The following is a 13461-nucleotide window of genomic DNA, read 5'->3' as shown; positions in this document are numbered from 1 at the left end:
GATCCTTTCGGGGCAACTCTGGCGATGGCAATGTCGCTGCTCTGGCTTGCCCAAATGACATACAAGTTCTGCTCATCTGTTGCTCGAAATGGCAATCCATGAGGTGGAGTCGAGTCGTCCATCATGAGAGTTGTTTTTTTCTGTTTTCCGGTTGCGGGACCCTTACCGTGGGGTCTGATGTCACAAGCAAACCACTAAACAGTTCTGTCCAGTGCATGTTTATTTTAACTCCTGTATGAGATTCAGTTTAATTACGTAAATTAACTGTCAGCATTAGTTTAATCTTTTTTTTTCTTTTTTTTTTTTAAATCCACAATCAGAGCTCTTGTTTTTATGGGCCAGCACATCCAGATTTTCAGTGTGCTTCTTTCAATAGGCTCCTTATGCTGGATTCACTCTCTCCACAGGGTGATCCTTTAAGAAATCTCGAGACCAGTTATTGACAGGGCACCCGCATTTGCGCGGTGAAACGTCAGCATGTCACTTTCTCAAAATTTCGAGATTACAATCAGCATGAGATATACTCCAGTCCTTGGCTTATAATCTGACACCTTCGTCCTGTAGCTTTGCATCGTCATCTCGCATTACTCTCTCTTCTCGGTTGCCAGCCATGCTTAGATCTTCTTCTTCTCTCGAGCTCCTCTTGACCATGAATCTTTTCTTCTCCGCGTCATCTAGGTATCGAAATCAGTCCATTGAAGGTCCGATTCTTTTTTCCATATGCCTCTATTCGCTCCAAGTCTACTTCTAGTCAGATCAATGCAGGAATGAGCACGCTCTTATCATTCTTCCTCGCGGCTTATGTCAAGCAATCTCGCGCTTCCAGTGCACGCCGTGAGTTGGCTTATGTCTTAAACCGTGCTTCGCTCTCGCGCTCTTCCAAACACGCGCGCCTCATACATCAGGGCTTTATCGCACCTTCACTACATATTCTCTGTACTGTTCTCTTCTTCAGTCTTCTTCTCTGAAACTCTTTCCTGCATTTCAATAATACTTATCAAACGCGGCTGGATAAGACCAAGAGAGACAGGTGATGTAGCATGGGAGAAAAAATACTGAAATGAGGCTTTCTCTTAAGCACCAGTGCTTTGCACCAAAAATTTGCACCACCCCCCGACCACATTGAGTACTGATCAGTTATGCTGTTTGTGTGTCTTAATGTGATCTAATTTAAATTGCAGAAGTTCTTAACTTAGAGATGTTCTTAAGATGTAATGGTTTGCGGGTGGGGTATTATAACCCCTGGTGGTCTTAATCTCATCCAGCACGTTGTTTTAAATTCTACATGCTGTTTGTGATTTCCTTCAATTCAAAAAGTAAATTTACTGGTGCACTTATGATATTGACTTGTAAGATAGTATAAAACTATATTTCTTCTGTTCAATGATTACATCGTTTTCTCTATTCACCGTTTAAAGGTTGCAGCAGTGGATCTTAGTAATTCTCACATCTATAGAGTGCCTCATTCTGCATGACCCGCTCATCAGACCTCTCTCTCTTCGCCAGCCATACTCTAATGTCATAATCCCCTTTAATGGGGTTTTCGCTTTCCTCAAGTCCATTCGCATCGCGCGCGCGCGACTTCAAGACCAATATTACAACCCTGTCCAAGGAAAAATGTCCCTCCTTTCAAATCAGGCGTCATGTCAGCTTCTCTTCCCATCAAGTTGGCGCACAACACACGCTTCGCGCAAGACGTATTAGTTATCCACCATTAATTCATGGCACAACGAGATCTGCATCTCGGTAAGCTGTTTTTCCTTACACTCTAACAAACGTAGACTGGATCATGGAGTTGAAATATTTACACAGCCAGTTTTCAGTATTTAACTGGCCTGATTAAACTATAGAATAGAGGGCTGGTACCAAGTATACAGATATCTGCTCTCATTTAATAATAAAGGCAAATATTATGTTTTGTATTTAGGTTCAGTTTTACTTCAAGAGACTTCCCTCCTCCGGGAGGCAATATGATCCATTAACTACAGTCGCCGCAGTGGCTGTGTAATCTATTTTTCCATCCTCAATCTCCAAAACAGTGACTTTATGTGGGTGGAACGCAGATCCAAGACCATATGGCAATTTACCTAAAACATTTAGCGACTAAAGTTGTACTTTTTTGAATAAAACCAAAATGCAAATGGATGTTAATGGGTTCTGGCAGTCTACAAAGCTGAGGGCTTTGTTGCTGGGGGAGTTATTGGAAAGAAATGTCGTGCAAGGTAGAAGCAAGCAGGGGCCGCTAATTACAAGAACAGTGTTTATGCTGGTATTGGACAACCCTTTGAAATAGCCATTCTTTTATAGCCCACTAACAATCCAAAATGGAAACAAAGACATAACTACCAAAATACTTGAAAAAAGAAAAATATGAGAACCTTATTTTTACCAATCAGTTTTAACAGTAATTACTCCACTACCAGTATCCCCATCACACATAACAACTCAATTATCTTAACCTGCTCTACCAAGAAGTATCTTAGAATACTTTTCACACACATTCAGTATCAAAATCAGGTTGAATCTCTCTTTCATTATCTCTCTCTTTCCACTCTCTTCTACCCTCCTCCTCCTCCCATTTATAACTCTCCCTCTCTTCCTTTCTGCCTCGTCTCTTAATTTTTAATCTAATGAACAAATTTCACTAACACAGATTAAAACTACAAATTCAATAACGTACTTCCATTTAACAAGCATCGTAAAAACATCTTTACAATCCTTCGTTCTCTCCATCTTTCTCCCTTTCTTCGCCCTCTGCTGACATCACATCCTGTGGGATTTTCTGAGTCGGACCTTTACGGCTCTTCTGTAAGGAGTCGCTTCATCCTGAGAACGGACTCGAGTCAGGACGAAACCCTGAGTGCGTCTGAAACCGCCAGGACGCAGCTTCCTGTTGGTTTAGTTTCCTCTCCTCTCTCACTTCCTGTTTTCGGTTTGTCGCTCAAAGTCTGAAGCTCTGGACCAATCAGCTCCCGTTCACCATCTCAGGCCTAACTTATGTCAGCTCGCTAGAAGGTGTGTGTGTGTGTGTGGATCAACAGTTGCAGCTATACATTTATGGACAATGACTTGATTCCCATAGTTTAATATACGGTAGCAGAGTTTTGCTCTTTTTGCGATAACTAATGATTCTGTGCCTGTCTGTCTGTCTGTCTGTCTGCCTGTCTGTCTGTCTGTCTGTCTGTGTATTCAGTAAACTTGCTGCCTCCTCTTTCCAGGCACTCTTAGTTTTGCTTAAGCCACGTTGTCTTAAAGCACAACTTTAACAGATTTATAACGTTTATTTAAAGAGGAAAACTTTGGGAGTTGTCTAGTTTCTCTTCAGGTTGTGTCAGTATTTTCTTTCCCGCTGTGAATCCGAAGTGAAACAGCGGCGTGGCGGCGAGAGGAGAGAGGATGAGAGCCGCCGCTGTTGATTTGTGATGGGACAATGTGAGGGAACGTATAAAGTCTGCTCTTATTTTATAGTTTTCTTATTGTCAACAAGTCCTGTGTGAGTTATTATAGTTGTTTCATTTTAATTTTGTTTCTGGTCTATTATAATAATGCTGGTATTTGTCAGAATAGGCGTCACAATACGACGGTTCTAGGTTTAGTTTCCAGTTTAAGTTTCACTATAATGAATAAATGTCGGTCCATCAGCTCAAACCGCATCAGTTCCTACTGAGGACGTAAATCTTTAAAAACAATTAAAATATATAGTTTCATTCATAAAAAAGGGCACAGTAGATTCATTAAACCGGAGGAAATGGTGCATTTGTTGGACTACTTTCAACAGCAGATTAATCCTCATTTTAGAAAGAAACTAGTGTGTGATTGATAATCAATACCGTTGGGATTTGTTGACTTTAAGAAAAACACAGAATACAACCAGACTATTCCTCTAACGAGGCGTTCAATGTCCTGAACGACAGGCGGTCACAGAGCGGCGAACCGGCCGATTCAAGTGATTACGAACCCTGAGGGACGCCTGTTACGATCAATAACGATCAATAAGCAACGTCTAACAAGCAAAGGAAGTCATTACACTGAACGCCACCTTCGTCTCATCCCTGCAGCCAATCACAGTCCAGCTGCTGGGGCGGGAAATTCGCTATTATTATATTATATATATTATACACCTTTAAAATTCCACTTTTCCAGGAGCAAGTTGAGCCTTTGTGGCCGCAGGAGGAACTGCAGGCGAAGATATTTACTTTGCCGTTCGGCTTTTTCAGTGTTTTTTTCGTCAGATTGCGACGGTTTGTTTTCGCTCAGCAGTAAAAGAATGAAGTGGACCAAAGAAGTTGCCTACATTTTAATTATGATGTGTTTTTTTGTTTGTGATGTCCAGGAAGTGTTTATGTTGTAGTTCGGACACACGATGTTACGATAAGTTATGTTTAAAGCTGTTTTCTTGAGGGTTAGGCTGATGTTTCACCTCTGTATTCTGCGTGTTTAAGAGCTGAATTAGGGTTTAAAGTATAAAATATTAAAAGTAAAATCTGCAGCTTCTGTTCCTATTGTGTGCTTTAATGCCGTTTATCGCTTCTGGGTTGACGGGGAATTAATTACAATTAAAGATTATATCAGCAGCTTCAAATCATCTGTAGAAACTCCTGTCAGTCAGATTCTTTCTTTCTTTTTATCCTGAGTTTTGGCTCTCAGGCCCAACCTGCATCACAACATGAAGGTTTTGATTGAAAGAGCTCGTTATGTTCAGAAGTTTATGTTTTTATCAGAGTCGCAGTTAATGACTTTAGCTCCAGATCCTTCCTGCAGCCCCTTCACAGTAAAAGCAATAATAAATAGAATAAATTGAGAGTAAATTCCACAATGTACCAAAATATAAAGATGTTGAGACTTTGTGTCCACTTTTATTGTGAAAGCTGCGGGAAGTGTTAAATAACGCTGCGATGAAGAGTACAACGAACGGCGGCGGAGAACAACGACGGTTTCTTATTTTATGTGTTTATGAGACAGGAAGAATATGGAGGCCTGAGTGTGACAAATTAAAAACATTTTCAGTGAGTCATCAACTAATTAAATAATTAAATCAGTTTTATGCATTTTAGTTGTAAAAGTGACCATTAAAATTTACCTTTAAATGTTGCAATTTAAGAAACTTAGTAAAAATAGAATAAGGTTTAATATTCTACCTTTGAATGATAATTAAGGTTTCAACGTTATTTTAGTGACAGTTGTATAATTCAATTTAGATACAGTTTCCTTTTATGCTACTTGTAAAAAAAATAAGATTAATAAGTCATAAAAATTATGAATTTGTGTGATATAAGAAAATAAATCTTTTTTTATCTTTAAATAAACTTTTTTAGTGGCTGAAACGAAAACTATAAACAGTAAACTAATTACAGTTTTTTTTTTTTACAGTACACAAGATTTAACATTCAATGATTTTGAAAATAACTGAACAAATCAACTTTAAGTCTCATTAATTTATAAATCATTTAAACACAGAATAATGAAATTAAAGTACACATTTAGTAAGTATTGCAATCTTGTGACTATGGAAGCCCATTTAGGCCAATATAATAATGAGAACGTTTATCAAAATAATGACTTTCTGATATTCTGTCATTGTTTTGGCAGAAATGTGCTTCCACAAATTAATTTACTTTTAGTGTTAAAATTATCACTGAATTTGAATTTAAATCACTTAAATATTTTACTTTGAAAACCATCTATTATAATTTATGTGGATTTAATTTCTTCGTTTTATTTAATTTTTTTACTCTGTTGAAGTTTCTCAGATGTCAAATCAAGTTGCCGCGATCAGATTCATCAGTTAAAGGTGTTAAGTTGTTTATGAAATGCAAACGTTAATAATTAGTTATCAGTTTTAATTCATTCAGTGTCACCTTCCAGCCTCCATAAGAGAGTTTGTGTGAAGTCTATTTCTCCTCTGAGCCTTGCATGTCCTCCGTACCGCCTTAAAACTAAATCGCTATTTTGGAAAAAGACCACAAAAAAAAAACCTGCTTCAGATCTTCATGTTGAATCCAAACAGGTTGAAGTTTTCTTTCTGTTGATCTCTGAATAAATAAATCTATAAAGTACCTGTTGACTATATTTATTTGAAAAGATGAATAAATATTTCTGGACATCACTGAACTTTGCTTGCTTGTTGATTAAAATAATATATATATTTATGTATATACATATTTCCCACTGATTCAGAAAAAGTTTAATTTAGATGTTTTAAAGTTTTAGAAGTTTACTTTCTTTCTGTGAGTTCCTGCAAAGTTTCATTTCACACTCTCCGTCCCGACATCCTGATCATTGGAGCTATACAAATGAACTGAATTGAATTGAATGGAATAGTTCTTCTCTAGTGCAGGACGAGGTTCTTAAATAATAATTCAAACTTATAAAACTGAAACAATGAATTATGAGATTTATTTATTACGTTTTTGAGAAGACGTTGTGACTGAGGAACCTTCTGGTCTCGTGGCTTCGCTTTGCAGAAGTTTAATCACAAACTGATCGATCGTTAAAACAAAGCGATCGGGAAACGACTGAATGTTTGTTGTCATGGTAACCATACGGTCGTTTTATTGAAGTCTGATTTTCTGTGTGAACACGTCACAAATACACAAACACACAAGGAACCAAATGCTCAGTGAGACTCTGCAGCTGTACAAAGAACTTACAAAACCTGTTAGAAATATAGACTTTAAGCTTTTTCTGAACATCGATACAGAAACACGATAAAACATATTAACAGAAATATAATAATGGATCAATAACTCATCTGAGAGTTAGCAAATAATATCAGTCAATAAATGTTTTAATTTATTTAAAGAGAAGTCAAGATTAAATGACTTATTAATATGTGAATATTTTGAGGTGAACAACACGGAGGCTGTCTGGTTATTGATATTTACAGGATATTGATTATGTAAAATCAATATCAGTGCACGTGTGCATTGTGATGTATTTAGTTGTACAGGCTTCGACCATTTGGTCCATCGACATATAAAAGATGGACGTCTCCTGTTTCCTTCCGCTGTACATGAATAAAACCCCTTTTTTATATCTTCAGATAATTAATTTAAACCAAACTGATGATAAAAATGAACAAACATCAGCAACCTAAACTGACAGAAACCATCTTTGGGAAACATTTATTTCAATTTGATTTTGTAGTTTATAATACTTTATAAGCTTTAAAAGGGGGAGAGCTGAGTATTTGGAGAGCTGTCATGTCGTCCATCTTTCTGTGTCTTTTGTCTCTTACAGTCAAAAATCTCCGAAAATGACTCGAGGAGTTTTTCAAAGATTGTTCGATTGTTTTGCAGGTTAATGTCAAAAACTTAAAGGTCCAGTGTTCAGGGTTTAGTCACATCTTCCAAGCATGTAGGAGGAACTACGGTGGCCATGAGAATCGTGAGAAACATGGCGGACTCCGCCAGAAGAGGACCCGCTGCCTCTTTAGATAAAAACATTCTAAGGTGACAAAAACAATGATTCCTATTTTCAGGTGATTAAACACTAAAGAAAACACACCTATGGATATTAGTGTTACACACTGGAGCTTTAAGTGACCTTCATTAACCCGACAGATTGTCTGAAAGTGTCTCATCAGTCTCCAGAAGTCTTAAAAATCACTTCTGGGACCTTCGTTTGCAGAATGAGGCGGGAATAAATGTCTGAAATGAAATGAAGAATTGTGCCCGAGTTAATACTCGATGAAAAACTCAAACCCAAATGATCAAGAAACATTCATCACAACATTGTCTACAGACTCTAAACAACACAGCCTTTCTCTGAAGCAGGGCTCCTCCACAGTCTGGATCCACTGACACTGACGCATGAATGTGTTCACACATTTTTATCCTCTTATGTTAAAAACTGGACCTTTTAAACTCATTTTCATTCATATTCATAGAACAAATGCAGGAATCGACCCTCTGACCCGTAGGTGGCGCTGCAGCAGTCGGACCCGGTCAAAACTAATTTGTAAAATTCATTCAATTTGTGCAAAACTTGAATATTTGGAGCCTGGATTTCTCCAAATTTCAAGGCCTCCATCAGCGAATCAGATCCTGATGAGCTGCTCTGTGCTGCAGTGGCCTGAGGGGGGCGCTACAGTGTTAACATGAATACGACCCGTGTGGGAACCCTGCTGGACCTTCTGGTATTTTTTTTATAAATTCTCTACAAACTGGTACATCAGTGATAATAAACACAATAACTGATCGGTGTCAAAGTGCAGAGTGATGCTGTACAGTTACAGAGGAATTATGGGTAAGGGTGGAGCTCTCCGGTGGCGGCGGCGGTCAGGCGCTGTTCGTCGCTGTTGGTGTGCACAGTGAAGCTGCTGTGGCGGCTGCCCCAGTCGTAGCAGTCAGAGGAAAGACTGTCAGAGAGACGGGAAACAGTCAGTTCATTCAGTTTATTATTATTATTAGTAGTAGTAGTAGTATTATATTATTATTAAAGTCTCATGGTTTACTTCCTGTCGACTAAATATTGGCATGCAGACGTGTTCAGGGCGGGACTTTAATCAAACATGTTAAGTTTGGTCGAGATTGGAGAAAGTACAGTGAAGTTACAACAACTTCCTGTTTCATGGCGGTGTATCAGAATTGGACGCCACGGCACGAACACACGTGTATCATGTCCAGACGGCCATTTTAAATTTAATGTAAAATTAAACTTCTATTTTAACAAACCGCTGTTAGAGAATTGATTGTATTTTAGGTTTTGTCTAGCGGCATCTTCGTGTCGTGGGGTCAAAAATCACCACGAAAAAGGAACCACTGACTCTAACTTTGTACAAATATTGAACCTTTTACTCCACAAAATGTATGTATAAGTTACTTTGCGGATTAAAATGAATAATATAAAATATAATCAACAAACAAATTAAACAAATGATCAATTAACTTCATTGATCTTCGGGTTGAAATTCACCAGCTAACAGTTTATAAAGTCGTTAACGAGTCTCACTTTAACCAGCAGCAACTTTAAAAGCATCGATAATTATGATCCAATAATGATTTATTTATATTATTATTATTTATACACGAATATGGAATTCAGAAACAGCACAACAGGGACGTCAGAGCTGATGTTTGTACCTTGCTGATGCATTCTGGGGAGGAATGCTCCACGCCAGGTCATCGTCACTGTCGTACCGACGAGGGTTGTCGAAGAAATATCCTCTGGAGGAGAGAACGTGGTTCGGTATCCCGGCAGTGCTCTGAGGAGACGAAGAGTCGACATCAGACATTTCAGAGGAAGGATATTAGTGATCAATCAGCTGCTGCGGCCCAATAATATAATTAATTAAATTGTAATTGAATGGCTCAATGAAGTAACTAAAAGTCAATAAAACTGGGTTAAATTTAAGACTTTAAAGGCTTTTATGAATTTAAGAAGGTACAAAGCGTATGAAGGAACAGCGTCCTGTTGTTACAGGATCATCAACACAAATCTTTATCAGAAACACACATTTAAAAGTAAGACTGACTTTAGACAATCAATTCTTAAAGCACCACTGTGGTAGTGATTAGTGTGAAGTTGTAGATTACAACTAAAAACCTACTTGGAAATAAAACCGATTCTGATTTCTAAAAACGATGAGTTACTTCAGGGGGGCCACAGGATCAAGCTTCCAATGCCACATCAGCTACATCAGTTCATTCCCCTCAAGCATCCAAATGTTAAATCCGCCTTATTTGAGCTGCTTGAACCTTTAACCTGCCTGTCGTTGCTGCTTCCTCTGCAACCTTCAGCTCCTCCTTTCACGCTGTATCTGATTTAATAAGTGTCATTTCTGTTGTTCTGTTCTCTATGGGGGGTCTTTACTGCTGCTCTCTTCGTCTTAGGCTTTCCAAGTATGCAGGTATGATGGAAAAATCAGTGGCTCAACAAGGTCCTTAAGCTGAGATATTTCACTGAAAACTAAAAATATTTGTTGCTATTTCAGTCTGGACTGACGCACTGCCATCCTTAGAGCTACGCTACGGCTAACAAACAACCAGCTGCAAGTATTTGAGAGGTCAGAGGTCACTCGAGGAGGACTGACCCTTTCCTGAGGCGGCCGTCGGACCCTGAAGAAGAAGACGACCAGCGAGGTGGGCAGCAGCTCCCAGACGAACAGAATCACCCCGAACACGATGTAACCGGCGTCTCCCAGCGACGACCGCAAGTCCGCCTGGAAACGCACAAGAGGTCAAAGGTCAGTGGCGAAAAGACGCTTTTTAAAAAAGCTTAAAAAAAAAGCTTTAAAAAAACTCCTGTTCGACCAGCACGAACAGACGCCTGAACCCCACCTGGTCCGAGACGTTGTACCAGTCGTAGTCGAAGGAGTTGATGGTCTCGATGTCGGTGAGGGCAAGGACCACGAGGTTGTAACAGGCCCGCGATGCGTACAGCAGCACCACCATGATGCCAATCAGAGTCACCTGACACACCGACGTCCCCTGCACACAGAGGTATTAACCATTATCACTCATCTTAATTCTGATATTATTGACATAAATTGAATGAATTATACAAGAAAACGTGACTTTACCTTCGACTCCAGGTAGATGTTGGCCAGCGACATCTTGGCGACCTTGTAGAGGCAGATGGACAGCGAGACGGCGCAGAGGACGAACAGGCTGTCGTTGATGGTGACCCTCACCAGGACGATGGTCTTGACGTCGGCCGCGGTCATTTTGACCAGCAGGGCACAGACAAGATTAACCACCAGGAAGAGAAGACTGACGCCCAAGAAGACCAGGTACAGAGGAAGTCTGGAGGAGGAGAGACGGGGAGAGGGTTGGTCAGGATATTATCACAGATTCTGATTTATGAATACACCTGGAGAATGAGTTGGTTGAAGAAGTTACCTGTACTTGAGCAGTGCAGGTGAGTACTTGGATTTGGCCTTAAAATAAACCTGTGAAGAAAACAATAAAACAAATTAGGATGTTGGTCTTTCAACCTGGTTGCAGACTTCTGAGAATCTCATCCCCAGTTTATTGACATTCGAAGGGGTTAATCCGAAAATATTTATTACATTTTACTAACATTATCTAACTTAAGATGTGACTGTATATGTGAAACTTTTATCTTTGAACCCTCTTCAAAATGTGGTTGTCTTTTTAACATAGATTAGCTTAGCATATAGCATATAGCATAAGTAAAGAAAAGGAGGAGGTTGACCAAGGCTTGCACAACTGTGATTGGAGCACAGAGTGAAAGGGAGCAGGGCTTACATTCAGTTTAATAGAGAAGTCTAAATAATTAGCTAAAAAGAAATGGATAAATGGTTGAAAGAGTAATTGATGAAGAGTCAAAACCAGGGCTTCCCAAAGTAGCGCGCGCAGGCCACAGTTGACCCGGTATAAAGTTTTATTTGTCCCGCCAGATGTTTCTAGTGAAAAGTGATTTTAAAAGTATATTGTATATAAATCATTGTGTGTGCTGTTTTATTCATTAAAATGCTTTTTATATATGTAGAATCCTTAATTGTTTTTCATAATCTAGATCCTTACACCATTTTTTATCTTAATTGTTCAAAATAAATGGAGTTTGCTTTTAGCCCGGGGCTCATGATTGTTTCAGTTTCAGTCCACCAAGAGAAAAAGTTTGAGCACGCCAACAGCATGAAAAAATATTCGAATAACATCCACTTTTATATAGTCAGTAGTTTTAAAATCAAACAGTTTACAATCAATTCAGATGAACACATTTGGAACATGATTGTTTGAGGCTCTTGAGTTCACCTCAGGTTGGGAAACCACTTATTTACTCGTCTGTCTCTGTTTACATGAGTGCAACACTATGAATGTCTTCCAAGAAAGACGACCAGCTTTTCACTTCGCCTTCGAGTGTGGTCAGAAAAAAAACAAAAACATTACTGATTCCTGTTTTTGGAAACACGTCGCCCTAAACACATCTTTTGAAGCCCGGTCCAGCCTATAGACACCCCCAGAGAAACGTGTGCGCATTAGTTCAGAAGGTATAAAGAGAGACACAAACGCTGTTTTGGACACTCATGAATCGTGGAAGATGCCGAACGTATCTGCAGCTTTTCCATTCAATCCAGCAGCTTTCATCGATTAGTCGCTCCTCTCTGACTGAAGGTGCCCTCATTACGGAAATTAGACACCGTAGTGTTTAGTCGGAAAAATAACCCGCGTCATCTCAGCTCTCAGGAACAAGTGGTGTAAAGCTGCTGGTAAAGAGGCTCATTTCCATCCCGTCTTTATTTTCTGGTCTATTTCTGAATCTAGCAGCTGCTGTAGATGAATGAAGAGAAGCAGCTGCAACACTGATCAACCCCAAAAACTGACTGAATCACTTATCAGTACAACATTATACGATTTATCCAACAATGGGATGGTTGATGTAGCATCTTTTCTTGTTTGCTGCCATTCAACCCAAAACAAAGACCCTTAAATTGACCGAACGACTACAAAGGCCGAATTAGCTCAGGTGGTTTGTCTGTTACTTGAATGGTTGGTGGTTTGATTCCCAGCTCCACTCGTCCACAAGTACTGTTCTTAAGAAAGACACTGATCTCCAGATTTCTTTTGTGTGCATATTAGTGGTGTAAAGATTTACTGATACGATACGAACATAATTGATGCAACTACATAGGTATGCGGACCCCTGGATGGATCCAATGAAGCAGTTGATGGTCAGAGAAATCTAAAGTTTGGAAGACATTTGGATTGAATGAGATGGATGGAAGGTTGGGCACAAGTCTGTCCATTTGTAAGATCTGTCGGACAGCGATACAGCATAGACAGATCTATGCGGGCACGAGGATTCTGTGGATGCTAATACAGCTAGCACAAGCAAGAACACGCAAGATATTAAACACTTTCTGGTCACAACTGGGCGAAGTCTTCCATTTTTTTCCCATAAAGAAAGAAAATATTCTTTCTCTGGTATTTTATGAAATGTATGAATTTGAAGGTAAACAATGTCACTTTCATAGAACTGACCTTTTTTAAGTAAGACTCTAAAATAAATGTCTACATTAAACAAATGTTAAGTGTATCAGATTGCATCAAATGGAATCGGATCATAGCCCGTTTATCTGGATATGAAAATGTCATATCCAAACCGATAAATGAAGGTAATAAATTGAGTTAATCTACTTAAGATGTTCCGATACCATTTATTCCTTCTGGATACAGATTCCACTGAATCCTTAAGTTTGCGTATCAGCCAATTTGAGTACCGAAGTCTGGTTGAAATAGCAGCAGGGTCTCGTTTCGGAGGCTAATGAATTACGTTGTATCAGTGCACAGACTCACCGTTCCCGCATTTTAGTCAATATTAGAGGAATTTCTGATACTGGTATCGGAACAATTGTAGGATCTTTTGGTCGTCAGCACCATGAACGAAAATAAATGTGAATCAGTGTCGATTAAAGCCACTCTGTCATCTGTATAGACTCTCTCGCTCTATCTCCCCCTGGTGGCTGACTGGCAGTATAGCTCTCTCTCTCTCCCG

At 39.2% G+C, this 13461-nt stretch overlaps 2 protein-coding genes across 2 annotated transcripts in view; both read right to left on the bottom strand.

The window, feature by feature from the left end:
• LOC118326967 (GTP-binding protein 2-like) overlaps positions 1 to 612 on the bottom strand; it is a 15104-nt gene extending 14492 nt beyond the window's left edge. Inside the window, exon 1 of the mRNA XM_035660130.1 lies at positions 552 to 612. Coding sequence (XP_035516023.1) covers positions 552 to 612 — 61 coding nt within the window. The remainder of the gene's footprint in view (positions 1 to 551) is intronic.
• A 7011-nt stretch (positions 613 to 7623) lies between these two features.
• Positions 7624 to 10891, bottom strand: gpr137bb (G protein-coupled receptor 137Bb; the record flags this gene model as incomplete). Its single annotated transcript, XM_035659688.1, is given in 6 exon segments — positions 7624 to 8359; positions 9084 to 9205; positions 10034 to 10162; positions 10281 to 10430; positions 10523 to 10745; positions 10842 to 10891. Coding segments are annotated over 6 exon segments (792 nt in total), but the record flags the coding sequence as incomplete, so codon positions are not given.
• Positions 10892 to 13461: the final 2570 nt, after the last annotated feature.

Source organism: Morone saxatilis, unplaced genomic scaffold, assembly GCF_004916995.1.
Source record: "Morone saxatilis isolate NCDOM2014 unplaced genomic scaffold, NCSU_SB_2.0 Contig17, whole genome shotgun sequence".
Lineage (NCBI taxonomy): Eukaryota > Metazoa > Chordata > Actinopteri > Moronidae > Morone > Morone saxatilis.
Note: the sequence above shows the minus strand (reverse complement) of the source record. Positions and strands in the feature narration are given on the sequence as shown.